Here is a 25,845-nt window from a genome sequence, read left to right on the forward strand (position 1 = left end):
TTGTCACAAGAAGTTCGTGGGAGGCATCTGAAGGCATTTACTCGATCTCCCACTGAAGCTAACGTTACATCATCCTTGTCGACGCTGTATTTATTTTTTTATTTATACAACTTTTTTAATTGTTACATTTATTTACAAGTCAACTTCTGAGGAAACCCGAGGAAAAAGAGGCGAAGTTTCAGCTGAGTTAACGTGCGTCGGGTCGAAACGTCATCGAACATTTGACAAGACGAGATGGACGGCGGAAAGGTAACTAAAAAACTAATTTTCCCCAGTCAAATTACAAAAATAACTGATAGAACTTAATTTAACAGTATGTTTACAGTATGGTATACAGTCCGTTTTGGGATTGCTGTGTGTCTAGTTTAGATTTCTGAATCTCAGTCAGTTTATTAACGTTAGCCGCATAACGTTAGCTTCGCGAGCCCTCATCTCGAGCTCTAAAAAGTTGACAAACTAGTTCAGTGACAAAAACCAAAATAAACCCGTACCGCATGTTGAGAGATGTCACATGGGTAGCTGTGATGAGTTAACATCAGTGTGTTACAGTTTCCTATGAACTGGTAGGTGTTAACCGGAATCAGTCAATGCCGGGAACTCGTTTGTATAAAGAAGAGAGGCTGTGTTTCAATTCTAATACCCAGTATGATGCCTACATAGACAACATATTTGGACATAATTGGCGCGTTCTCTGGCTACGTCTCTAGAGCACAATAAGATGCCTGTGTAGACAGCGTCTTTAGGTATCATTGGTGACGCCTGTGATGCCCAAAAATGCTCTTTGTTGGAAGCGGACTAGGTAAGTTATTCAGACAGCCAGAGAATCGTGGTGTACGTGCCCACTTAATCCGTCGGTGGCCAGCTCTTTTCTTCTTTTTTTCCAATTTAGTAGGCCTACTTTATTGGCACAATGTGTTTAAATACAACATTGCCAAAGCATTATTACAAAGAACAAATAAATACAATATACTATTGTGTGTGTATATATATATATATATATATATATATACACACACACACACACACATATACTATATTTTTTGTTCTTGTATGAAAATAAAGATTTTGTTTTCATAATGATTATGATTATGAAAGTGTTTGGGTAATTATTTAAAAAAAAATATATATAAATAAATAAACAAACATCTCCAGACAAAAATAGGTTATGTGAACCATAGCATTGTAAATCTATAACTATAAAAGTGGATATTGTGAATATTATTGAAAATAAATAAGTACATACTGTATATGACTGCATCTTATTAGCTGAGTTTACCTTAAAATAGCCTTAAAATTCATCAGTATGTTTTAACTGGAAAACTCCACCTCTAGTTTTTTTTGGCACTATTCAAAGAGACTAATACTGAGCTAGAGACTGGTACGTGACTAGTAGGCTGTTGTATATGGCTAACCTAACCACAGATGCATGATGATCACCCCTGATGGATCAAGTGTCTTTCTGATTTCCTGAGCTTAGAGACTTTACAAAGGCTTGTTGGTTGATTTTTTCTTTTTTTCTTTAATCACGAGACATAAGCAGACCATAATCAGTCAGAATGTTTTAGAGAATGGTTTGATCATGAGACCCACATTTTCCAATGGTCATTAGGCTGCAACACAACCTATATATATATATATATATATTTGCTTTTAAAAAACCCCAGCAAATTTGTTTAACAAAAAGGGTTGACACACACAGGAGTAGGCTACCGTCCCACTTTACATATAAATTGTAAGAATATGACTAATGCTGATGAATAAACAGTATACGGTAAGGCTATTAAATAGCAGTCCCAAACTAGTTTTTGTTAATAAAATAAAGTTAGTAAGTTGGTATGAGCCTTCACAATCATTTAAAAATATAAATGTTGTGGAAACAACAGTTACCATGGTAAATAAATGCACAATACTCCAATCAATGCACAATGCCAGCATGAACTCTTAATGAAACATGTAAGCTGCTCCTGATTAATAGAATGACTATCATACCTGCATGCAAATCCATACTTGCTAACACAAAGTTGTGTAATTTTTGGTAATTTCATTGCTTACTGTGTGTGCCTTCGCATTTGTGAGTGTGTGCTACGAGCGCTGTATTACTGCAGACAGGACAGGAAAGTTAGTTTTTCTGAGGTGAGAAACTTTTTATCTTGTGACAAGTTACGAAAAGAACGCTAGAATAATGACACCGACGTATAGCCTGACAACATCAGCAGATACTGAATCAGGACAACACGTCTTTCTCAGGCATTCTTTCCTTAATCCTCCTCTGACAGAAGAGTCAACAGCTTTCACGCACATCTTTCAAAATAAATTTCTCGATTCAGAAAATATGTTTTTGTTGTTTCTTTGACTGCACACTCCGCGACCCACCATTCGAGAAGCACCCATTTAGAGCTTAAGATGAATGCTTACGTAAAATTCAGTGGGTTTATACTAGAAGTAGTGTGGCTGATATAAAATAAGGCTTTAATTATTAAAAATACAGTAGTGGCCAAATGTGATGTCTGGAGGAGATATTTGTTATTGTTTTATGTCAAGTTCGATTAAATGAGGAAAATATTTTATATATATTTTTTAAATATGAAGGAAAAAAGCTAAACTTGGTTAAGATATTTTTCTGACAAAATTATTTGACAAAGAAAAGGCAAACTACAGCTAGGTTTTATTTTACTATGCAAAAAATGCATAGAAATACAAAAAGCTCACAGGAAAAAGCATACATTGACTACGACATAATCAGTTATTAATATTTTGTTGGTTCTCTTTTGTTTTGACAGCCTTGCCAAAAATTCTGTCTGCACAATTTGGCACGTTTCGTTGCGTTATTACAAATAAAATAATTTACTCCAAGCACAACTACTTAATATGATTACAAAATCTTTAACACATTTTTAATAATATTTAAAAAAAGGCTGAATGTCAATTTTCCTATGCCGTACATCACTTTTGGCCACTACTGTATGTCTAACATTAAATTCAGCTGTGGATTATGGTTTTGCTGCATTTAATCTTGTTTTTGGTTGACGTGCTGGGAACGATGGAGCTGTCCCTATGGAGAGGAGAGTTGCAGCTGTCTTCTATCTAGGGAACACTCGACATAACCCTACCAGAGAGGTCGTGTTCTTGACCCGTTCCCAGCACACTGCCTAGTGTTTTGGCTTTGTTGTACAGCGCTCTTCATTCATTGTGCACAGTCGTGTGCCTCGCTAATACCAGAGAAATGTACACACACATTGTTGGTTGTTAAGACAACCCTCGTGCTTGGGTTTTTCATTCCAAACCAGCTTCTGATATTAAACAAGTGTGACGATTGTATGCTTGTCGGAAAGGTTTTAGGCCCTGTTTACACCTGGTATTAAGATGCGTTTTGGACGATCGGATCACAAGTAGACGAGGTAGACGCATTCCCTGGCTAGCATGCTTCACATGATGTTTACACATTAGGTCTGAGTAGGCGGAGAGATGTCTTTTGTGGCTGTTCTAAACACTTTGAACACATGAGCGTTTACTCTACAAAAGCAATCCGGTCGAATGCGTTTTCGACTACCACTGGAAGTGGTCGAAAGTGGACAAGCTCAAAAAGTTTAGCGTTGTTCACTTTTGTACATCTTAATACCAGGTGTAAACGGGCCTTCGATTTTATGCCTGACCATAAAACATTCTCTCAGGCATTTAAAGTACATTTATCAGCTTGTATTGTATGAATAGGCAGCATTGCCACACCTGTCACTCACATGTCAGGTTTTTTAGTATTTGCGTAGGAGGACAACTTTGTCATTCTCTCTCTCTCTCTCTCTCTCTCTCTCTCGCTCTCGCTCTCGCTCTCGCTCTCTCTCTCTCTCTCTCTCTCTCTCTCTCTCTCTCTCTCTCTCTCTCTCTCTCTCTCTCTCTCTCTCTCTCTCTCTCTCTCTCTCTCTCTCTCATTTCTCCCAATTGTTCTCCTGATACCTCCTTGGTTATTTAAAACCAAAAAGCAAATATTTAATGCAACAGTCATTATTTCCTGGTAGAGATGGAAAGATAAAATAAAAAGAAATAAAAAAACTGAGAGTTATGAATTAATTTTGTTGCGCTTAAATTTGTGGGATTATTATTGGCTGCTAAGGATAAACCAAACTAGATAATGGCATTTGAGTTATGTCTTTTTATCATCATATAGCTACTGGCTATGAAGGCAGCATTTTTCAGAACTTTTTCAGGCAGAATTTGTACATGGCTGAAAATATGTTATTCTGTCTAATCAGTTCAAACTGTTGAAAAATTACAGCTGAGCACCAGAAGGGCCGCAAAATCAGGTAATTGGGGGCAGGTGTACAGTTGGCCTGTACTTTATCAAGTGGCACTAACAAGCTTTGAGTGGAATTCTCAATTTGCAAAGAGACATTTGGAGAAATTGATTAAGGATTAAACCTAAAGCAAACTGTCAGAAGACCTGATTCTGTTTTGCTTTCTCAAGTCAGGCTGTTACCGTCATTTCAGCCTAATAGGCACTAATAAAGGGATTTCTAAGGGATTATGGAACGATGGAATTCCAAGTGCCATTGAGGTAATTTATTTCCATGAAAAATCAAGGGGCGAATTCGAAAGGGATTTGAGAAGGGAGAGCAGAGTTTTTTCGCTTGAGGTCATTTACTGTAGGTTACATAATATTGTTTGTAATAAAGCAATGTTAAATCCTAGCGGGGTTGTGTTTCAGTAAAGGAAAGGCATTGTTAGCACTGTACATATACAGAAATGTGTATGTTGACGTCTGTTAAAACCAATTCAGTGGAGTTGTGAGTGGCTTAAACCATCATTAGTGGAGTGTCTCCTAGACTTTACTGAACTAGAAGCTGGCAGATAGATGCTGCTTGAAAAGAAAAGGGGTACGTGCCAGTCCAGAGAGAGAGTGCGAGAGGCAGGAAGAGAGAGATCTTTGTCTTTGTTGCAGAGTAAGCTCTTCTAATTGAGTACGAACCAGACAGCTTCTCTTTCTCATGTTGCAGACCTATATTAATCATTCATTGGCTCCAAAAAGTTTTTGGACACTTAACCCATCTTAAATATCTTAATGTCGTTGCATTAGATAACAGAATGTCAAACCTAAGTGGCATCTACAAAGAAAAGCTGCATTTCTCAGATCTAACCTTCCTTTTTTGAGAAATTTGTGTAATTACTTAAGCACCTAGTAATTAGTTTTTTAGCGATAAGTCAGTTCCCATCAAGTTTGCCAACCAGAAAGTTTTCTTTTATTACAGTATATTTATTGTTTTATAATGTTTATATAATAATATAAATAATAATACTAAAATAAATATTTTATTCTTTAAAATAAATAAATGGCACTTGTTTTGATACTTTATCTGGTGCAATGATATTCATAATTTTTTTTTTATTGTGGCTTAACACCCCAATATACTCGCAGCAGAGGTTTTGTTTTTCCCCGTTCTTCATTTAGGGGTAAAACGAAATTCAAAATATGACCAGCGATATACTGTTAGCGAACATCAGATGCCTCTGCGTACACCTACCAATTACGTAATCGCCACAGACCAATGGTAGTACAAAGTGTTTACCAGTCAGAGGGAACTTTTGGGGAAAGTTTGCTTTGGCAAGCTGTTTCGAACTCTCAAAACGAAATTCTTTTTGGCCTGATTTTGTTTGAAATGATCTCATATCAACATATTAAGGCCTCGAATTAGAGCCTAGCAATAATTAACTATTAAATAAATAAATGAATAAATTGATTGAAAAATCAGCAAGTACAAGCACAGGAAATGATTAGTCAGGCTCAAGATTATATGATTAAACTGATGTAAATAAGTAGCCTTCCTTTAAGTTGTGACAGGAATCATGGTATCCTAGTTTAGTGTGTTTCTTGTGAACTGAAATTGGAAGAATTTAGAATTTATTGGAAGAAAGAATGTACAAATTCTTGATGTTCATTAAATTAGCAAGTGGAATCAAATAAGTAATATTCTCAGTTGCTATAAATGCACACACACAAATGGCCTTAATAATCAAACATCTTTAATTTAAACCAATTTATGAATCAAGACATAATATTTAGCAGAAAAAAAATTATTTGATGACCGATAAACCGACAGATTTCAAATTGTTTTCTTCTGAGGGGAACCAATCATCCCTGTTATGAAAGTTTTGTTACGAAAAATGATTGGAAAAATATTTTCTTATAAAATACATAAGTTTTTCCCCCTACAATTAAGTCTGAGTCCTGAATCAAAAGGCTATTTAATGTCTTAAGCAATATAAAGATCAGCTCAAGTTTGTTACGTAACTCCGAGGGGCCCAAAATCGAGAGGGATAAAAAAAAGCCTCTTGAGCTTTGCCATGATGAATAGTGAGGTTTATTTGCATGGTAATTTGGTTGCTCCAACAGAGCTGGCGTCCAGTTGCCTGTGTTACTAGGGCATTTTTTGTTTGTTTGTTTTTTACAGGAAGTCATCAAGTATTTATTTTTGCCTATACTGTGGATTTAATGATGACATTTAGAAAAGTTCTTTTTATTCTTATTCAAACAGCTTTTTTTTTTTTTAAAACCTAAATGTAAACCAGTACGCTGACACAATGAAATAGGATAAGCACTGAGCCAAAATATGTGTCCAAGTCAACTGTCAGTGTGTGATATCAGCAGAAGGGCGTGACTGTTTACAGTGCGAGTAGCGTAGATTCAGGATGACCAAGCTAAAAAACAAAAAAATGAACCATTAAGAAATTGTCTCACACACACACATCAAAATTTCATGGATGGTGCCAGGCCAATCTTATAAATCTGTTTGAACTGAGTTTATGTAGTTACATGTATGCAGTGTGTAACTAGGCATATCTGCATGGTAATATAGGGAAAAGGCAGGAATCTGAAGAGGAATGTTTCATAGCCAAACTTACGCCCTGCCCTCCAGTAAGACTTAAGTCAAATCTTCCATATTTAGAAGGTTCATCTTTCTTAAAGAGATACTAGCACTCTGCTGTGTCTGTTCTGAGCAGTGTTTGCTTTCAGCATTGATGTTTTAGCTGCAGGAAGGATGTAGTTAACTTCTTAGGGAAGTCGACTTAGCTGAGGATTCTGTTTATTGCCTTTTAATTTGTGTGGACTTGTGAGCGAGTTTGACTGGGATTTCACATTTTTAGGTTTTAAACTACCGAATGAATGTTTAAGTGCCTCCTAGAGGTTTTGTATGTGTGTGTATTTGGCTTCCTGTTTCGAGGCTGGTTAAACAACAAAGTCTTGAACTCTCTGAACTGCAGCCTCTACACCAACATGGAGGGAAGGTGTGTCTACTTCCCGCCCCCTTTAAGCTCTTACGTCTTGGGCAGAGAAGTGTACGCATGTCAGTGCAAGTAAAAGGAGTGTACATTTCCAAAACTGGTATATTTCTCATCGTTGACTGTCTGTGTTTATATAGGAGGAATGCAAGCTCTGAAAAAGGTTCAGAATGGAGATCTGTTTACAGTCTCATCGAACTTGCTAAATGCAGAACAGCTTGACATTTAAATCTACTTTTTAGAGTTTAACTTATGGGGTGAATCAACAAGATCTTTTTCAGAAATAAATACTGTATTTTATCCCACCTTATTATTTAGATTTAACTCTTAAGTAACTATTTTGTGGGTTGATTCCATAAAAGGAAACAAAAAGTGTAGAAACTGTTGCTGCTGTCCCAGAAAAGTTTTGAGTGAACTTTATTTTACTGAGTGCTTGATGCTCTGTCTAATTTATGTATGTACCAGACAATGATGCAATGGCACTATTTGGGCTTAAGTTCGTGATCAGATATTCATATTTGTTAAGCTGTCAAAGGCTTGCCTTATGCGTCAAATGACTCTTTAAACAGTGAACTAAACAATGTGCTTCAGCTGAGCTAAACCGGTTTTACAGCTGCCTGTGCCTTGTGGATGGGTAACCATGTGAAAGAAAATGTCTATCCCAGATCCTCTCTGTGAAAATCCAATCCAGTGAGTTCTAAAATAACAGGAACCCAAACACTGATGATGCTGCATTCACTGGAGAAGAGGGTTTACACAAACCCTTTCTTTGTAGGTGCTGATTTAACCACTAGAAATCTTGCCTAAGTTGTCCAGTAGACCTCCTGTAGTTCACAGGAACAGTTTCTGCCGTTACTGCAATATTAGCACCATATACTCATTTAATGAGTTTTCAGTTCCCTTTTCACCTTCAAGGCTTTGTGTGTTGCAGACAGATTTCATCATATTTTGTCCAGTCCTTTTTAAACCAGACAGTCCAAAAACAAACATACTTCAGCTTTTGTTTCTGTTTCTTTGGAATGAGGAAAGTGATATATACTCTGAACACTTCCCTGAGAGATATTGAAATATATCTCACAAATCTGCAGAAAAATAAACTAAACCTTTCAGGAAGTCATCTGTGTGAGAGAATGCTTTCTATTGTATTGAAAGAGAAGGAAATGCTTGTAATTTTGTGCAACACTAATCTTTAATGCCCCACCAGGAAGGGGGGTGATGCTGGAAATTTAAACAATATAATTATTTTGGGAATACTGAAGATAATATACAAATATGTTTGGGTTGCTCTTGTCTTTTAACCTTTTAGACCAAAGGCCCTCATAGACTAAGCCGTGACCTTTTGATTAGCGCAGGTTGGCTAAATTGTGGAGCTGTGGTACTGTCTTTAATTTTTGAGGAAGGACAGAATTAAAACGAGCTCTTCAACTACCATGACAATTATCAGAATGTCAAACAATAGGTTACCACACCTCTGAGAATAGTTCTGTTTAATATAGCCTGGTCTGGCCAATCATTGCTTTTGGCCTGAGGGTAATAGAGCTCCATTGGACAATGAGATGGTGTTTCAAAACAATTCATTGTGTAGCAAAAAATGACTCTTCTTCTTTTTTTAATGCTTCCCTCAACAGCAACTGACCTTGCCGCTGATGCTGGCTGTGGGGACGGCTGTGATCGGCTCACTTCAGTTCGGCTACAACACGGGTGTAATCAATGCACCGCAAAATGTGAGTGACGAGTACATGCTCCCACACACACAAAGTCTGACTGACAAACTCTTTACTGTTCACCCCAACATCCCATGTCCTTGTACTTTGACTTTATCGGAACGCTACCCCCTCACTTATTTACTATGTACTGCTGCAGCTGTCTCCAAATCCCTGTCTGTCACTAGACACACACACATACACACTCATGCCAACGCAACCCAAATGCTGCCTGTTAAACCTGAAGTTACTCTATACAGCTCCTCTGGGACATTTTGCCTTTCATCTACATATTATTAGTCAATTTGCATCTGTTAAATGATAAGCTTTTGCCTCTCAAATGAATATTAAATATATTCTCTGTTCTGGTACAGGGTGAAGGTCATCTCACACATAGCACAGCTTGTTCAGACATGCATGTTGAAATAGGGGCCATGCTTTGCTTATGTGAAGTGAATGGAGCCTTTCCGTCTTTTAGACATTATACAGTGTATAGATTCTATATTCTCACTTAAGCCGGGGACACACTTAACGACTGTAAGGCGGATTATGAATGTAATTTGATACTTATGACTGATCATGCCCAAACACGGTGAGTCAGAGGCAGTTGGTGTTCACAGTCGGTGTTTAAAATCTGCTCCAGTTGTTGGAAACAGTCTGTAAGTGTGTTCAGTTCAGCTAGTCATTAAGTGTGTCCCTGGCATCAGAAAAACCAGAGCTGAATTTGGTTTGTTTGCAACTGTATCTCACACACACACTACCGTTCAAAAGTTTGGGGTTCTTTATAATTTAATGTTTTTCAAAGATTATTTCTCATCACCAAGGCTTTATTTGATCAAAAACACAATACAAACAGTAAAATATTATGAAGTAATATTACAATTTAAAAACGGTTTTCTATTTTAAATTATTTAAAAATGTAATTTATTCCTGTGATGGAAAGCTGAATTTTCAGCATCATTATGATTAATTACCATTATAATATACTAATTTCGTGCTTAAGAAACATTTCATATTTTTCTCACAGCTTAATATTTAATATCTATATGGTGATCATCTATATCTATATATTGGTTTTCAGACAATATTAGCATGTTTTTATTTATTTTTTATTGGTATTGGTCAATTATGAATGTGTCTGCATCCATATTTAAAAACACTGAAAAACGTCATCTTTTACGAGTCTCAAAATGGAAACCATTTTTTCACAATATTATTCATTATAATGTTGTGATGCACACAATTGTAGCATTTCATTTTTGCATTTCATTTTATTTTTTAGGATTTAAAAAAAAAAATATATATATATATATATATTTTTTTTTTTAATTTAGACAAAATAGAATACAATTTTAACATTGGCTATTTATCTGCCTATTGCTATTGGCTAGAATTTTACAATAGGTGTATCCATAGAGTTTTAACTACTGAAATACCAACGGACTATACACACTGGCCTCTGGTAATGAATGGCGTGTTTGCTTTCACTGTTTGTGTTGCTGACCGTCGTAACAATAATTTTAGTCCGTGAAACAGTTTTAGGGCTGTGGTTCGGCCAAAATAGGACTAACGTGTGGGGGTGTGGGTCTGACGCAGACCCTCTCTATAAATAATCACTTCGATAAGATTACCTCAAGGGCTCCTTGTCTGCAGACTGCAGACCTCCCTTACTGACACAGTGCATTGTAACACAGTATAGTTCTGGTGATTTGCGCAATCTCTCCCGAAGCTCCTATGAATGGACTGTATTATTTGTGACCAGGTGGATCTTTACTGCATTCTAAAATGTAGGAGTTTTATTCAGATAATGAACCATTAAAGGAGTCGTCAACCTACCCAAATAAAAATTGTCATCATTTACTCACCCTCATGTCTTTTCAAACCTAATTTACTTTCATTTGTCATTTGGTCATCTTTTACTTTTACTAAACATAGTTTATAAAGGCTATTGTCTTTTGAGGGTTTTTTTTGTAAGCAATTTAGAAGATTACATTTAGCATAAAAAATAAGTTTGTTAGAAACCAGTCAACTTGCACAGTGAATATAACCAATAACTAGTATCACTCCTTAGCTCACAGTGGTTCTATTAAAAACACCACAGCGTTGTGTAACAGGTTTGTATAATGAGGGGTTAAGCCATGAGGCACATGCATTTAACCATGCCTGATATTTAGGTGATGAATGCACTGAGGGGATTTCTGCATGCCTAAAGTGTCAAACAGCTGATGGCGAGAGAAGACAGACAGGAAGTAGTTGTAGAAGACTGGCTTGCTGACCTTTATACATCAACAGATCATACAGATCAAACTCTTTTTTTATTTTTATATGCAGCATGTCATTGGTTGACATTTCTCTAAAAGCCACCGGTGCTTTATACGGGTTAGCTGCATACAGTCTCTGTTTATCAACAAACATTTGACACAGAGATACCACAGAAACTTGACGACTCTTTGGGTCTCAATTTCCATCACAAAATCATGTTACCTAATACTGAGCTGGGCAGTGAGCCCCCTACTGGACAGAATTGCTCATTAAAACATAAATCTCAAGAGCACAGAGCAGATTGGCTATATTAGATAATGTTGATGTATTAATCATTGTGTCAAACAAATTAATTATAAGTTAAATTTTAAAATATAAAGAATTTAGTACATTATTAAGTGTGCTATTATTTTTTTATGTGATTAAACATACAATTTAAATTATGATTTTAATTTTGATGTTTTTAGTCTTAGAATTTTTTTTAATAAAATACATACATTATCAGAATAATAATAATAAAATATAAAGAACAATTTGAGACCTTGTATGTAATATTTCTGTAAATTTCAACATGCTGTCTGTCACAATTTTAATGATAATTGTCTATATTTGTGTTTTAGGTCATTGAGAAGTTCTACAATGAGACATGGTTAGCTCGATATGAGGAGACCATCCCTAAAACAACCATGACTACCCTCTGGTCTCTGTCTGTGGCCATCTTCTCTGTGGGCGGCATTGTTGGATCCTTCTCCGTTGGGCTGTTTGTCAACCGTTTTGGAAGGTGAAGTACTGTTGTAAACATTAAAATTATTTATGCACTTATAATGCACTTTTACATTATTTAAGGCCTTGTTTACAGCCTGAACTATTCAGTTCTGGTTTCTGATGGTTATTGGATGATTAAATGTTTGATGATAAAACTCTTTTTTTCTAATTTCAGGAGAAACTCCATGCTCATGGCTAATGTCCTAGCTTTCATCGCTGCAGCACTGATGGGCTTCTCTAAGATGGCTGCGTCCTGGGAGATGCTCATTATTGGACGGTTCGTGGTGGGCCTTTACTCTGGTCTGACCACAGGCTTTGTGCCCATGTATGTGGGCGAGGTGGCTCCCACAGCCCTCAGAGGAGCCCTTGGCACCCTTCATCAGCTGGGCATCGTTACTGGCATCCTCATGGCACAGGTACGCATTTTGGACATCTTAATAAATCTGACATGGACATTTCTCGCCATTTCAGTTACCATTTTGATTGTTTTTCTATATTTATGTTCTGTTTTGTGTATTGTAGATCTTTGGTATGGATGTTATTATGGGTAACGACACCATGTGGCCCTTCCTCCTGGGCTTTACCTTCATCCCAGCCCTGCTGCAGTGCTGTTTACTGCCCATCTGCCCTGAGAGCCCTCGATTTCTCCTCATCATCCGCAATGAGGAAAACAAAGCCAAAACAGGTGAGCATGGACCCACACCACCTAAACATCCACATGTATCCAACATAGGATATAGCAGAGTGCTTTCATTAGTGTAAACAAATATTTTGATGTGCATTTAGTGCTTAAAAAGCTGCGCGGGACGACAGATGTGGGCGCAGACATGCAGGAGATGAAGGAGGAGAGCAGACAGATGATGAGAGAGAAGAAAGTGACCATTCCTGAACTGTTCCGCTCTCCTCTCTACCGACAGCCCATGCTTATATGCATCATGTTACAGCTGTCCCAGCAGCTGTCTGGAATCAATGCTGTGAGTACCTGTGTGCACGCACACTTACTAGTTCAATGAAGACAACCTAATCTTAATCGAAACCCACATCTAATTTGTGTTAATGTTGTTGTGTAGGTGTTCTACTACTCTACAAAGATCTTTGAGAAGGCAGGTGTAGAGCAGCCGGTTTATGCTACTATCGGAGCAGGAGTCGTCAACACAGCTTTCACTGTAGTGTCGGTGAGTATCAATACTACACAGACATATGCATGATCAAAAGAATTATTGGTGTTACTGTAATAGTATATTTTAAAATATATATTTTAAAAATACTATGTATATATATATATATATATTAGTGGTGGGCCGTTATCGGCGTTAACGTGCTGCGTTAACGTGAGACTCTTATCGGGCGAATCAGTCTGAATGATCTGTTCAGTTCCTCATGCACTGAATCGTCTGAAGCGCGTTCAATCACACTCGACTCTGATTCGTAACAGGAAGATTTAAGAACATCAAGAGCGTTGGCTGAAGTGGCAGTGGATCTACATTTTAGTCTAGTGAAAGCAAATCTGAAAATGCATCATATTTTTGCCAGCGATGAAGATCTTTATTAGTTGAACATCTTCGTATGCCGTCTGTGAATGAATGATTCCACAGGACGATACATTCGATTTCATTTCATTCAGGTAATTTTACAACCAAACAGATTATTACGCCATGATAGCACTACTAAAAAGTATGACATTATCCATTTTTTTGGACATATACATTAATTTATAGGCTACAAAAAAACACTTCAGAGCGTCGGCGCACTGGCAAAGGTTAACAGGTTAAATAAGCTAACGTTACTTACCATTGTGTACAGTTTATGAAATGAACACCCACCATCCCGCGGTAATGTGTGTGTATTGCGCAGGGGCATAGTCAAAAGAATAGTTTACATTGATTGAAACTAATTTGTTTAAAAAGGAGGAGGCTATTGCCGGTAAAGGCAGGTTCACATAAAATCATTATGACATGACATTATTTTTTGATCTAACGAGCATCTTTTTGGCGATGCAAAAACGGACTGTAGCTACGTCGTGCTTATTGTTTTTTTTCTTCTTCCAATTAGCCTACTACGTTAAAAAAAAACGACTAAAAACATGTTACTTGTTCAATTAATAAACAGTTTGTTTGATGACAAATCGCTAAAGATTAAATTGGCCTCCCTTTCTGTCATTGTGAGAGTGTGCGTTTTTTTACTTTATTTTATTTTTTTGAATGATATTCGACTTTTGCTCCTCTATTGTCGAATGGCATTTTTGGCAGAAATTCACATCCCTACGCGAGGCAAACTATTCTCAAAGACTTACTTTAAGTCATTATTTGGGTAGCACACATATTCTGAATGCCTTCGGCAGAATTCAAATGAGCCATTTTAATCTAGATTAATCTAGATTAATTCCAAGATTACAGTGAGATTAATCTAGATTAAAAAAATTAATCTATGCCCGCCTCTAATATATATATATATATATATATATATATATATATTAGTGCTGTGCGTTAAACGCGTTATTAACGGCGTTAACGCAAACACATTTTAACGGCGTCAATTTTTTTATCGCGAGATTAACGCTCTTTTTGGCCTAGCAAACAACACCACACCGGATAGCTAGACGGAAACAAAACAACAGGCACGCCGCACGTACTTGTTTGGGCTTGCGCGCCGGCCAAAGAGTAGTAGGCTAACGTTACGTTTTGAGTGGATGGCGCGAGCGCGAGACGCCGATCTAGAGACGTGCACTCTCAACGCAATAGAGTGCGGCGCGGGACTAGATTTGATGGCCGTGGGCGAGGGCGGGCTCGAGCGGTAATGCACTCACTCTGTGTGCGGATACGGGAGAATAAAACAATTCGCGGGACTCCCGCAAACTAGAAATATCTATGAATAAAACATAAAAACTAATACATTTTTATTCATATGTTGCAGAAAAGCAACAAGAACAACTAAAACAAATAGAAACGATTTACAGGCCAGAGTTTCTTTTTATAACATGTTTGCAGCGTTGAGGGATGTAGCCAATCACAGACATATGAAGAAGCATCAGAAGCATTTAAAATAGACTCCCCTCACCGCTCAAAACAGACTTTTTGTTCAGTGCTGAATTCTGTAAGCTGGCAAATCCTCAAATTATAACAAACAAAGTGTATATATTATGAAAGATGCATTGTGCAGTCAGCTTCATTGATAATAACAGATGTGTGAGATTGCGATGAACTGATGTCAGCTTTTTAGGAATTATTAAGGGAGCGCACTTTGCGCGCATTCAGTCATGCCAAACCATGCACTCAGTAGCCTGCTTGCTTTTATGTTATAACAGTGGTTTGTGTGTTAATGCTTTAATAACAAATAATTTATCAGGAGCATTTATGCTGATGTGTATGGTGGCGACACGTAGGCGAAAGTATTTGGAGGTAGCCTACAAAAAAAGAGTGTATTTGCGGGCGGGAGCGGGACAAAAATGTTGCGGGCGGGAGAAAGTAACATAGAAAATAGTTGAGAACGTCAGTTATAACGACCCACGTATGAAAAAAATTGACGGGTTTAAATCGGGCTTGGGCTCATAATTACAGTTTATGTGTCGGGCCGGGCTCGGACACAATGCGCACGGGCTCGGGTCGGGCTTGATTTTTTTGGGCCCGATCTAAGCTCTACAATGGATGACTTCAGACAGAAGCACATGGATACCACAGCTAAGAACAAACTTACTGCTGATCCACTTTTCCATGTTGATAAGAGCATTAAAATTAGAAAAAATAATGAGACAAATAGAAAATCAAGGGACATTTAGAATAGATAAAAATGTGCGATTAATCGCGAGTTAACTATGGCATTAATGCGATTAATCGCGATTAAATATTTTAATCGTTTGACAGCACTAATATATATATATTCATGTAATGATTCTTTTATATATTTAATCAGTAAAAAAATGCTATATATATATATAACATTTATTACTGATTAAATATATAAAAGAATCATTACATGAATATATATATATATAAAAAAATTCACTCAAAACACGAGAGTGCTAACTCTTCTTTTAATTGTTATTTGCTGATGCTGTTAATCTTAAAATGTATTTTTTAAAATACAAGATAAAATGAGTGTAATATTACATAATATTAATATGATTTGTTATCCTTATGCAGCTGTTTGTGGTCGAGCGAGCGGGTCGCAGGTCCCTGCACCTCGTGGGACTGCTGGGAATGGCTGGATCTGCTGTATTGATGACCATTGCTCTTGCCTTGCTGGTATGCACATAATATATATTTACATAAATGACCGAGTGTCAGTTTCAGAGTTATTAATCATTTATAGAGTCATCGTTGTGGTCCAAAGGTTGACAATATATTTGATCTGATGGCGTTGTTGACCATCTCTCTAACAGGAAAAGGTTCCCTGGATGTCGTACATAAGCATCGTGGCTATCTTTGGGTTTGTGGCCTTCTTTGAGATTGGACCCGGCCCCATCCCATGGTTCATTGTGGCTGAACTGTTCAGTCAAGGCCCAAGACCCTCGGCTTTTGCTGTCGCTGGATTCTGCAACTGGACAGCAAACTTTATCGTGGGCATGTGCTTTCAGTATGTCGAGGTGAGAGGCCTGTGGGAATTATAAGAAGGATATTGGCACATTTATTTTGGCTGGTTTGGCTGACTTTTCTCTCTCTTTGTCTTCTACTTCAACAGGAGCTCTGTGGGCCGTACGTGTTTATCATCTTCACCATATTTTTACTTGGCTTCTTTGTCTTCACCTACTTCAAAGTCCCAGAGACCAAGGGCCGGACGTTCGATGAAATCTCGGCCGGTTTCCGCCAGGCAGCATCAGCTGCTGAGAAGCACTCGCCTGAAGAGCTCAACAGCCTGGGGGCCGACTCTCAGCTTTAAACCCCTTCTCTGACCCCGCCTTCCTCACTGTTCACACTTCTGCAGGCAACTACTGAGGAGAAGGGGTCACCAGGCTGTCAATCAAACATTTTCCCCTTCCCACGGCTGCACTCACCTCTTAGTCCCCCGCACTCCCCGATAATCGTGAGACATCTGGGCACAAGGCGTGGGGTTTTAAAGACAGGGAGTAAGAGTAGTTCTCATACTCTTATCAGAAAGATGATCGTTTTAAGACAGGTTTGAGGTGTCATATTTGCGTTGGAGTCTTTTGTCTAGTTTTACTAGGTGTTTTGTTTTTTAAAAGCATCTTAACTGTTACTTCTGCTGTGCTATGAGAGTGAAAACTTGACGGAGGTCACCTGGTCATTCCCGACCTAGACTCTACGATGTCAGAAATTAACAGGCCAAATGTGACTTCTGTACGATGACTGACAATTTAATACTGTATTCCATGTTACTGTATCACTATTATGAAAGTCTTGTGGCTTTGATAAACCAGAGTTATCGTCATCAGCTTGGCCTTGGCTAGCAGTCGAAACAATGCTAAAAAACTACATTTAAATAATAGGATTAAATATATATTTTGCATGTTAAATAGTTTCGACTGCTAACCAAGGTCAGTCTATGCACACACACACACATATACATATATATATATATATATATATATATATATATATATATATATATATAAAATTTCTTTTTATTTAACCCCGAAAATAAACAAATATTCTAGGGTTCTTTTTTAGTAAAATTTTATCGATGAAACAATGTCACATCGTGTAAATTTGATGTTAAAACTCTTGCATAGCAAGCTTCTTTTCTTTTCTTTTTACACAGTACAGGGTATTTTATCCCTATATTCATAGAATTATTTCTTCTGTTCTTGCTTTTAAGATGCATCACTTCTTCTTTTTAAATGTATTTATATTTTTGTAATGAATTCACTTGGTTTCTCTAGGAATGCAAATAGTTATAATCACTCCAGGAGGAGAGAACCAGAACATTTCTTAAATTGTTTCATCATGTTACATGTCACCAAATATCACAACTACCCAACTTTTTAATGTAAAGACGGTCACTTTATAATGCACAAAGAGATGTACTCTTTACTGAAAGTATTAGCATCAGCACAAGCGAATGTTGATCATAAAATACAGCATATACTCCCATAAATACTGCTATATCTCACATTCATAATGTCTCAGTTCAGTCGCACGTCAGTAAACGTTTAGATGGCAGTAGTTGAAATGCGTTTTGCACAGTCGACTCCCTCCAGCTGAGGGAGAAGTTGGGAAACACGGAGAGAGACCAAAATGCACTGTGACTCGTGGCGTGATTCGAGTGCACTGACAGCCTTCCTCTGCTCACTGAGCTGGGAATGACACCATTGATGATGCTGTCAAACATTATGCCTGGCTCCAATGTGCCTTGTCGAGTTTTTTAGACTTCTAGTGTTTCTTTTTTTTTCTTCTTCTTTCTTTTTTAATTTATTTTAAGCCTAGAATTGTCACCCTTGATCATTCATCCATAAGTATTTGTGATATACTGAACTTGTGTGAACATATATAATTTGCTGTTTTTAAACACTCCAGAATATGCCTGCATTTCTGACTTTTACTAGTTTTTGCTTGTAGGTGAAAACGCTACATGGGTTATGAGTCACCTATTTTTGTGGCTTCTTAGACATCAAATTCATGTAAATGAGTTTTTTTTTTCACTTTGAGTGGAGTTTGAGTGTGTGCATGTGATATTTGGCCAATTGGTCAGAGATACAACAGGTTTAAAAATGAATTTGTTTGTGTTCTAACACCAGCATCCAGAAATATATTCACCCTCACAGCATTCCATATGAAATCCTCTTGTGTGTCTGTTTTTGACATTTTGTACACGAGCGTGTGTTTTGCAGATCACATTAATGTTCACATGAAAGTGTCCCACTGAAATCAATGATGTGAGCTGTTTTGAATATTCAAAGAAACAGATCTAAACATTTTTTAGCCTATGGAAAGTTTGGTGATTTCCAGCTGTAACTGTAAATAATGAATGTAAAATAGAATTGGTTTATTTTATGTTTAAGACCTTGTAGTTTTAATAGCTGTACATGTAACATTTTCTTTTGTCGTTTTCCTGTTTTTGTAACGTAGAATTTCTTCTCTTTGATGCACTATCATGGTAGTCAGTACTGTAAGACAATAACATCTTACTTTTTTAACCATACTGTATTTATTAGATCCACTTAATTTATTTAGGTTTTTTTTTTTTGCTTTCAATTTTATGGAAATTGAAAGCAATTTGGAAATTTAAAAAAAATCTGCTATGGAAATAAAATTGTTAGAAAAAAACAGTATTGAATGTGTGAATGAATTGAGAATCAGTGTGCAGTTTATCTCAGTGGTTTCCAACGCTGCATAAACACACATCATTTAACTCGTTTGAAAAATCTCCAAGAAATAAACCTGGTGTCATTTAGGAGACCTCTATAGTAACCACTGCTGGAGCTGATAGATAGTTTGATGATGTTCACCTGTTAAAGTTGCAGAAGTCTAGACCCTCAAGAAAAGCAAGCTGAACAAATTAATTTATAAACTGAAAAGCAAATGAATCTCTGCAGTGTAATGTAGGGAAGCGTTGGCCTCAGAACAAAGCATTTGTGAGGGTGTGGTGAAATTCTCTGGTCAGTCATGGATAAATGAAACCACATTCCGACCATTGTTTTGGATTTGTATAGCTGTTTCCACACAAGGGAATGAAGAGACAAAACAACTTATGTGAAATGTGAGTGAAGTTAATACTACCACCTTATTTTAGCATTAGATACTATTGTATATGATTGAGGTATACAATTATATCCATATCTCTCTCTCTCTCTCTCTCTCTCTCTCTCTCTCTCTCTCTCTCTCTCTCTCTATATATATATATATATATATATATATATATATATATATATCAGAGGTGTCAAGTAACGAATTACAAATACTTCGTTACATTACTTAAGTAGAAATTTTGGGTATCTATAGGCCTACTATACTTAATTATTTTTCAGCCGACTTTTTACTTCTACTCTTTAGATTTTCACGCAATTATCTGTACTTTCTACTAATTACATTTAAAAAATAGCCTCGTTACTCCTATTTCATTTCGGCTTGTTTTCATTTCGGCTTGTTTTCATTTCGGCTTGTCATCGTTAAAAAAAAGGCCAATTACACAAACGTTTAATAGTTCGGAACATCGCTTCAAACCCAAAAAAGTTGTCCAAAGTTCAAAAACATCTCAAGGGACACTTCAACAGAGCAGTGCAACATGAAGGTAACATTTGCAAACATCTTTTTTCTTTTTTTTCTTCTTTTTTTTTTTTGAAACATCATAAGACATGTGCTATCGGGCCTATAGCCTACTGTTGTAGGCTACACCATACATCGATGGAGTCGCCCCTGCCGAACCCAGCAACATATCAATTTATGATTATGCAAAGCGACTTATAAATTAGTTTTTTTAATGCAATTGAAGACGAAAAGTAAAGTCACGAACACAGTTTTTTCTTCCTTTTTCTTTACAGCAAGATGATGTTTAGGTGATCATTAAATAAAGTAGGCCTACATAATTGTTATTTGGTGTTTTGTCTATTCTGATTTGTTTTGCTTCCCATTCAAAATATCAAAAAACAGATTTTGTAATGTTAGCATGGTAATGTTAATTAGACCATTATAGGTTGAACTGAAAGAAAAATTGGAATTTGAATAAAAAATATATAAAAAAACATTGTAGTAATATAATATCACATACTATTTTTCAGAAGATAGTTCAATCTGTAATTGTATCGCCTTCCATCGCAATGAGTTTTTTTTTTTGGCACATGCATTAAGCAGGTAACGACTCGGTTACTAACGTAACCTCGGTTCCCTGAGAGGAGGGAACGAGTATTGCGTAAGTAGCTTACGCTATGGGAAGACTCCTTTTCTCGAGAATATTGAAGTCTTTATGTAAAACGCATTGCAGCTGCACAGCTGACAGCAATGAACGAAGGCAGCTCGGTCATTGGCTGTGCTGCGGCAACTTGCTCGAACCAATGACGGGGCGACTCTGAATGCGCGACCAATGAGCGTGCTTCGCGCCCGCGCGCGTCAGAGCCCGCCAAGATGGGCGTGGCCAAGAGCTATATATTGGGCGCCCCGTCATGAGAGTTCTTTAGGTTAAAACGACTGAAGCGAACTAACCAAGCACAAGCACGGCCGCTTACGCAATACTCGTTCCCTCCTCTCAGGGAACCGAGGTTACGTTAGTAACCGAGTCGTTCCCTTTCGAGAGGTCTCTCCTATTGCGTAAGTAGCTTACGCTATGGGAACACCATGCAAAACGCCGTGCGTGCTGAACTTCGCCTTATGATAGCCAGAGGCAGGTGCCTGAGCTAAAAAAGCAAAGTTATCATCCAACTAGCCGGCAGAGGCGAGCTTTATATGTGGGAAAGAATACAGAGCGGCTAGAAGGCGCTCAGTGTGACACAAGCACATACATAATCTAGATACGAACTCGTAGTTCAACTAGCATCATGCTGATAGTACATTGGAATGCAGTGTCGGGACCTGTAGGTTGTAGAACCTGATAAATGTGGACGGTGAGGCCCAGCCTGCCGCCGCACAAATATCCTCGATCGGTATCCCGCTCGACCATGCCCAGGAAGAAGCCACACTCCTGGTGGAGTGTGCTTTGACTCCCCAGGGGCATTGAAGTCCCTTAGCTTCATAAGCCAGCGCTATAGCTTCAACTATCCAGTGAGAGATTCTCTGCTTTGAAACGGCGGAACCTTTCGTACGGCCGCCAAAGCATACAAACAGTTGTTCTGTCTGTCTGAATAGGGCAGAACGCTCCAAATACACTCTGAGAGCCCTAACGGGGCAGAGTAGATTAGCGTCGTGTTCGTCTGCTGGGGACGATAGCGCAGTTAGGGAGATAACCTGTGCTCTGAAGGGAGTGGTGAGCACTTTAGGAATATACCCATGTTTCGGTCTAAGGACGACCCTGCAGTCGTTAGGTCCGAATTCTAGGCAGGCAGCGCTTGTCGAAAGCGCGTGCAGGTCGCCCACTCTCTTGACCGAGGCGAGTGCCAGCAAGAGCGCAGTCTTGAGCGAGAGCTGTTTAAGGTGCACGGTTCGGAGTGGTTCGAACGGAGGCCCTTTAAGAGCGTCTAGGACAGTAGCTAGGTCCCAGATCGGCACTGAGGGGGGGCGTGAAGGGTTCATCCTCCTAGCGCCCCTTAGGAAACGAATAATTAGGTCGTTTCTTCCCAATGGACGTTCCATTACAGGGTCGTGTGATGCTGTGATGGCCGCCACATATACTTTGAGCGTGGAGGGGGCGCGGCCCGCCTCCAGAAGCCCTTGTAGAAAAGCGAGTACGTTCGTAATCTCGCATGTTTCAGGGTTCAGGCCCTTGGTATTACACCAGACACTGAACACTTTCCATTTCTGGGCATATAAGCGTCTCGTGGAGGGCGCCCGCGCCTCAGCGATGGTTTTTAGTGCTCCGCTCGTGAGGTTCCTGGGAACCCGTTGAGGGGCCATGCATGAAGGGCCCACAGATCGGGGCGGGGATGAAATATCATCCCGTTGGCCTGACTGAGGAGGTCTGGCCTCAGTGGAATCGGCCGTGGTGCAGATTGCATTTGCATCAGATCTGGAAACCATGTTTGGTTCTTCCAGAGTGGGGCTATCAGCAGCACTGCGTCTTTCTCCTCTCTGACCCGACTGATGACCTGCGGTAGCATCGCGATCGGGGGAAAGGCATATAAGGGACGGCTCGGCCAGCTCTGGGCGAGCGCATCCATGCTTTTCGTGAAGAAAAGAGGGCAGTGCGCGTTCTCCTTGGAGGCGAAGAGGTCGATCTCCGCTTTGCCAAAGGTTTTCCATAACCAGTGAATCGTCAGCGGGTTGAGAGCCCATTCTCCTGGGAGAATTTTGTCTCTGGATAGCATGTCCGCCCCCTGGTTCAGGGCACCTGGCACATGCGCTGCTCTCAGCGAGCGCAAGTTGTGCTGGGACCATAAAATGAGTCTCCTGGCCATTGAATGCATGGAGCTCGACCTGAGTCCACCCTGGCGATTTATGTACGATACTACCGTCATGTTGTCCGTTCGGACCAAGACGTGTTCGTTTCTCAGCTGTGGGAGCAGGGCTCTGAGAGCCAAAGCGACCGCTTTCATTTCCAGACAGTTTATGTGTAGGCGCTTCTCCGGGTTTGACCAAAAGCCGGAGACAGGCCTGCCCTCGTAAAGGGCCCCCCAACCTATTTTGGAGGCATCTGTCGTTATCATCTTTCTCCTTGTGTTCACACCCAGACTCACGCCTGACTGGTACCAGTCGGCGGCTTTCCAGTGCGTCAGGGCTTTTATACAGCCGTGGTTCGCTCTGATTAAAAGGTGGCCCGAACGCCACGCGTGAGTAGGGACGCGGCTCTTGAGCCAGCGTTGGAGAGGGCGCATATGCAACAATTCTAGCTGGAGTACGGCCGATGCTGAGGCCATGAGACCGAGCATCCTCTGAAACCGCTTGACGGGGGCGAGCGCGCCCGCCCTGAATGATGTTGCAAGGCGCCGGATGGTGAGCGCGCGCTCTGATGAGAGACGCGCTGTCATTTGCATCGAGTCTAGAACTATTCCCAGGAAAGAAATCCTCTGGCTGGGAGATAGTATGCTTTTTGCAAAATTGATTCTTAGACCCAGGCATTCTAAATGGCTGATAATCCAAGAACTGTGTGTTATTAACTGACTCTCTGATTGTGCTAGAATCAGCCAATCGTCGAGATAATTCAGTATTCGCACTCCCCTTCGCCTTAGGGGGGAAAGTGCTGCATCCATACATTTCGTGAATGTACGGGGAGCCAGGGACAGGCCGAACGGAAGTACTGTGTACTGGTACGACTGTCCCTCGAAAGCGAATCTCAGAAACGGCCTGTGATGAGGCGCTATTGGAATGTGAAAGTAAGCATCTTTCAGATCCACTGAGAGAAACCAATCTCCTGGGCGTACTTGCGCGAGGATATGCTTGGTTGTTAACATTCTGAACGAGCGAATCATTAGTGCTTTGTTCAGGTGTCTGAGATCTAGGATGGGGCGGAGACCGCCATCCTTTTTCGGGACGAGAAAATAGCGGCTGTAAAAACCTGCCTCGCTCAGAGAGGGGGGAACAGTTTCCACAGCGCCCTTTTCTATTAGTTTGCGCACCTCGGTGCGTAGAACATGTGAGCACTCTTTTCTCACTTTCGTCTCGACCACAGTCGTAAAACGTGGTGGTCTGCGAGCGAACTGGAGCGAGTATCCGTGCTTTACTATATTCAATACCCATTTCGGCATATCTGGAATATTTTCCCATGCCGCTGCGTGTACAGATATGGGCTGAATACAGGCTAGGGGCGGGCCGCTGTGACGCAGGGACCCGGCCAGCGAATCCCCTGAGCTCATAGCTCTCAGAGGCGCGGGCGCGCGCTGAGCATCTGAGTGAATGGGCGCGTGTGTAATTACAGCAGCGCGCGCTGTGTCTGTAAAACTCGCAGCCTGGGCTGGGGTTGTGTTTGACACTGTAAGGACAGTGTTTATAAGTGGGGGTGCATAAACAGTGGTAGGCACACGCGTCACTTTTATAATGTTTCCCGCTTTTACTGGGGATGAATTTATAACTGTGTGAACAGTGCTTGTGTGTAGTGGTGCGTACATGACCGTAGGCACGTGATCTACATTCATGGGGTGCGCAGCTTGAGCTGGGAATGAATTTGGCACTGTTTTGACAGTATCTGGGAATGCACACCTTGTGGACATGTGAACCCTTAGTGACACAGGCAGAAAAAGACTCTTTTTGTGTTTTCTGTGCGTCGCCGTAAAAACGGCGTTTGTTTGCAGGTGAGCGAGCTCTGTGACTGGCCCATTGACTGCTGTATGAACATATCCAGCCGCCTGTAAGGGGACTGGGTAATGCTTGAGCTTTTGCAGAGAGAGTGGTCCGGCTTTTGCGAGACACGCACTCTCTCTTTTCATTCTTGTGGCTAGGACGGCTTTCGAGGCTCGGGGTTCAGCACAATCTTGGGCCGAGGACCCCGTCGCTCAGAAGGCGGCTTGCGGTTGTGAGAGCGCGAGCGGCGTCGAGCGTCAGCCTGAGGCGCGGGCTGAGAGGCGGTGGGGGCTGTTCTAGCCCGCTGCGGCTGCGGCGGCCTCTGTCTGCTCTGCGATGAGCTGGAGCGCTTGGGCAGGAAATGCCGCATAGCTTGTGAAGCATTCTGGGCCTCAGTGAAGCGTTCGGCGAAACCCTTAACCGCCGGTCCAAACAGCCCGCTGGTGGAGATAGGCGCGTCGAGAAATGGCGCCTTATCCGCGTCCTTCATCTCAGTCAGAGTCAACCACAGATGGCGCTCGAGAACAGTCAAATTAGCCATGGCACGGCCGATAGACTGGGCGGTGGCCTTCGTGGCTCGCAGGGCTATGTCAGTCGCGCTGCGTAGGTCCTTAAAGGCTTCGGGTTCGGGGCCAGACTCGTCCATAGAGCGGAGAAGCTTGGCTTGGAACACTTGAAGTACCGCCATAGAGTGAAGCGCTGATGCAGCTTGGCCGGCGGCGGCGTAGGCGCGACCGGCGAGAGCTGAAGTAGTGCGGCAGGGCTTCGAGGGGTGGGAAGCTTTGGCTTTCCATCCGGTGGTGGAGGGCGGGCAGAGATGATTGGCCACGGCCTCCTCGAGGGGCGGTGTTCCCTCGTAGCCTCTTTCCTTCGCGCCGTCCACAGAGGAGAGCGAGGAAGAAAAAGAAGGCTTTAGGCGCGCAGAGTGGGGGGCTTTCCACGACTTGGTGAGTTCGTCGTGAACTTCCGGGAAGAAGGGAGAAGGCCTTTGCCGAGGGGCCTGCTGGCGCCCCTGCAGAAACCACTCATCCAGTCGGCTCCGGGTTGGTTCTTCGGGAGAAGACCAATCGAGCCCGAGGTCTTCCACGGCC

General features: G+C 40.4%; 1 protein-coding gene across 2 annotated transcripts in view; it reads left to right on the plus strand.

Annotated features, from left to right (window-relative positions):
- slc2a1b (solute carrier family 2 member 1b) overlaps positions 1-17,534 on the plus strand; it is a 45,974-nt gene extending 28,440 nt beyond the window's left edge. Inside the window, exons 1-10 of one of the 2 annotated variants that reach the window (XM_077197978.1) lie at positions 101-249; positions 8,898-8,993; positions 11,855-12,015; positions 12,175-12,415; positions 12,522-12,684; positions 12,786-12,973; positions 13,070-13,174; positions 16,139-16,240; positions 16,378-16,581; positions 16,677-17,534. In XM_077197978.1, coding sequence (XP_077054093.1) covers positions 235-249; positions 8,898-8,993; positions 11,855-12,015; positions 12,175-12,415; positions 12,522-12,684; positions 12,786-12,973; positions 13,070-13,174; positions 16,139-16,240; positions 16,378-16,581; positions 16,677-16,874 — 1,473 coding nt within the window. In that variant the 5' untranslated portion in view covers positions 101-234 and the 3' untranslated portion in view covers positions 16,875-17,534. Of the gene's footprint in view, positions 1-100; positions 250-8,897; positions 8,994-11,854; positions 12,016-12,174; positions 12,416-12,521; positions 12,685-12,785; positions 12,974-13,069; positions 13,175-16,138; positions 16,241-16,377; positions 16,582-16,676 lie in introns of those variants that run through there. The other variant, XM_077197979.1, reaches the window with a different exon arrangement.
- The last annotated feature ends 8,311 nt before the right edge of the window (positions 17,535-25,845 follow it).

Source organism: Siphateles boraxobius, unplaced genomic scaffold (genome assembly GCF_051911475.1).
Source record: "Siphateles boraxobius isolate OS27281-9 unplaced genomic scaffold, OSU_SipBor_1 41, whole genome shotgun sequence".
NCBI lineage: Eukaryota > Metazoa > Chordata > Actinopteri > Cypriniformes > Leuciscidae > Siphateles > Siphateles boraxobius.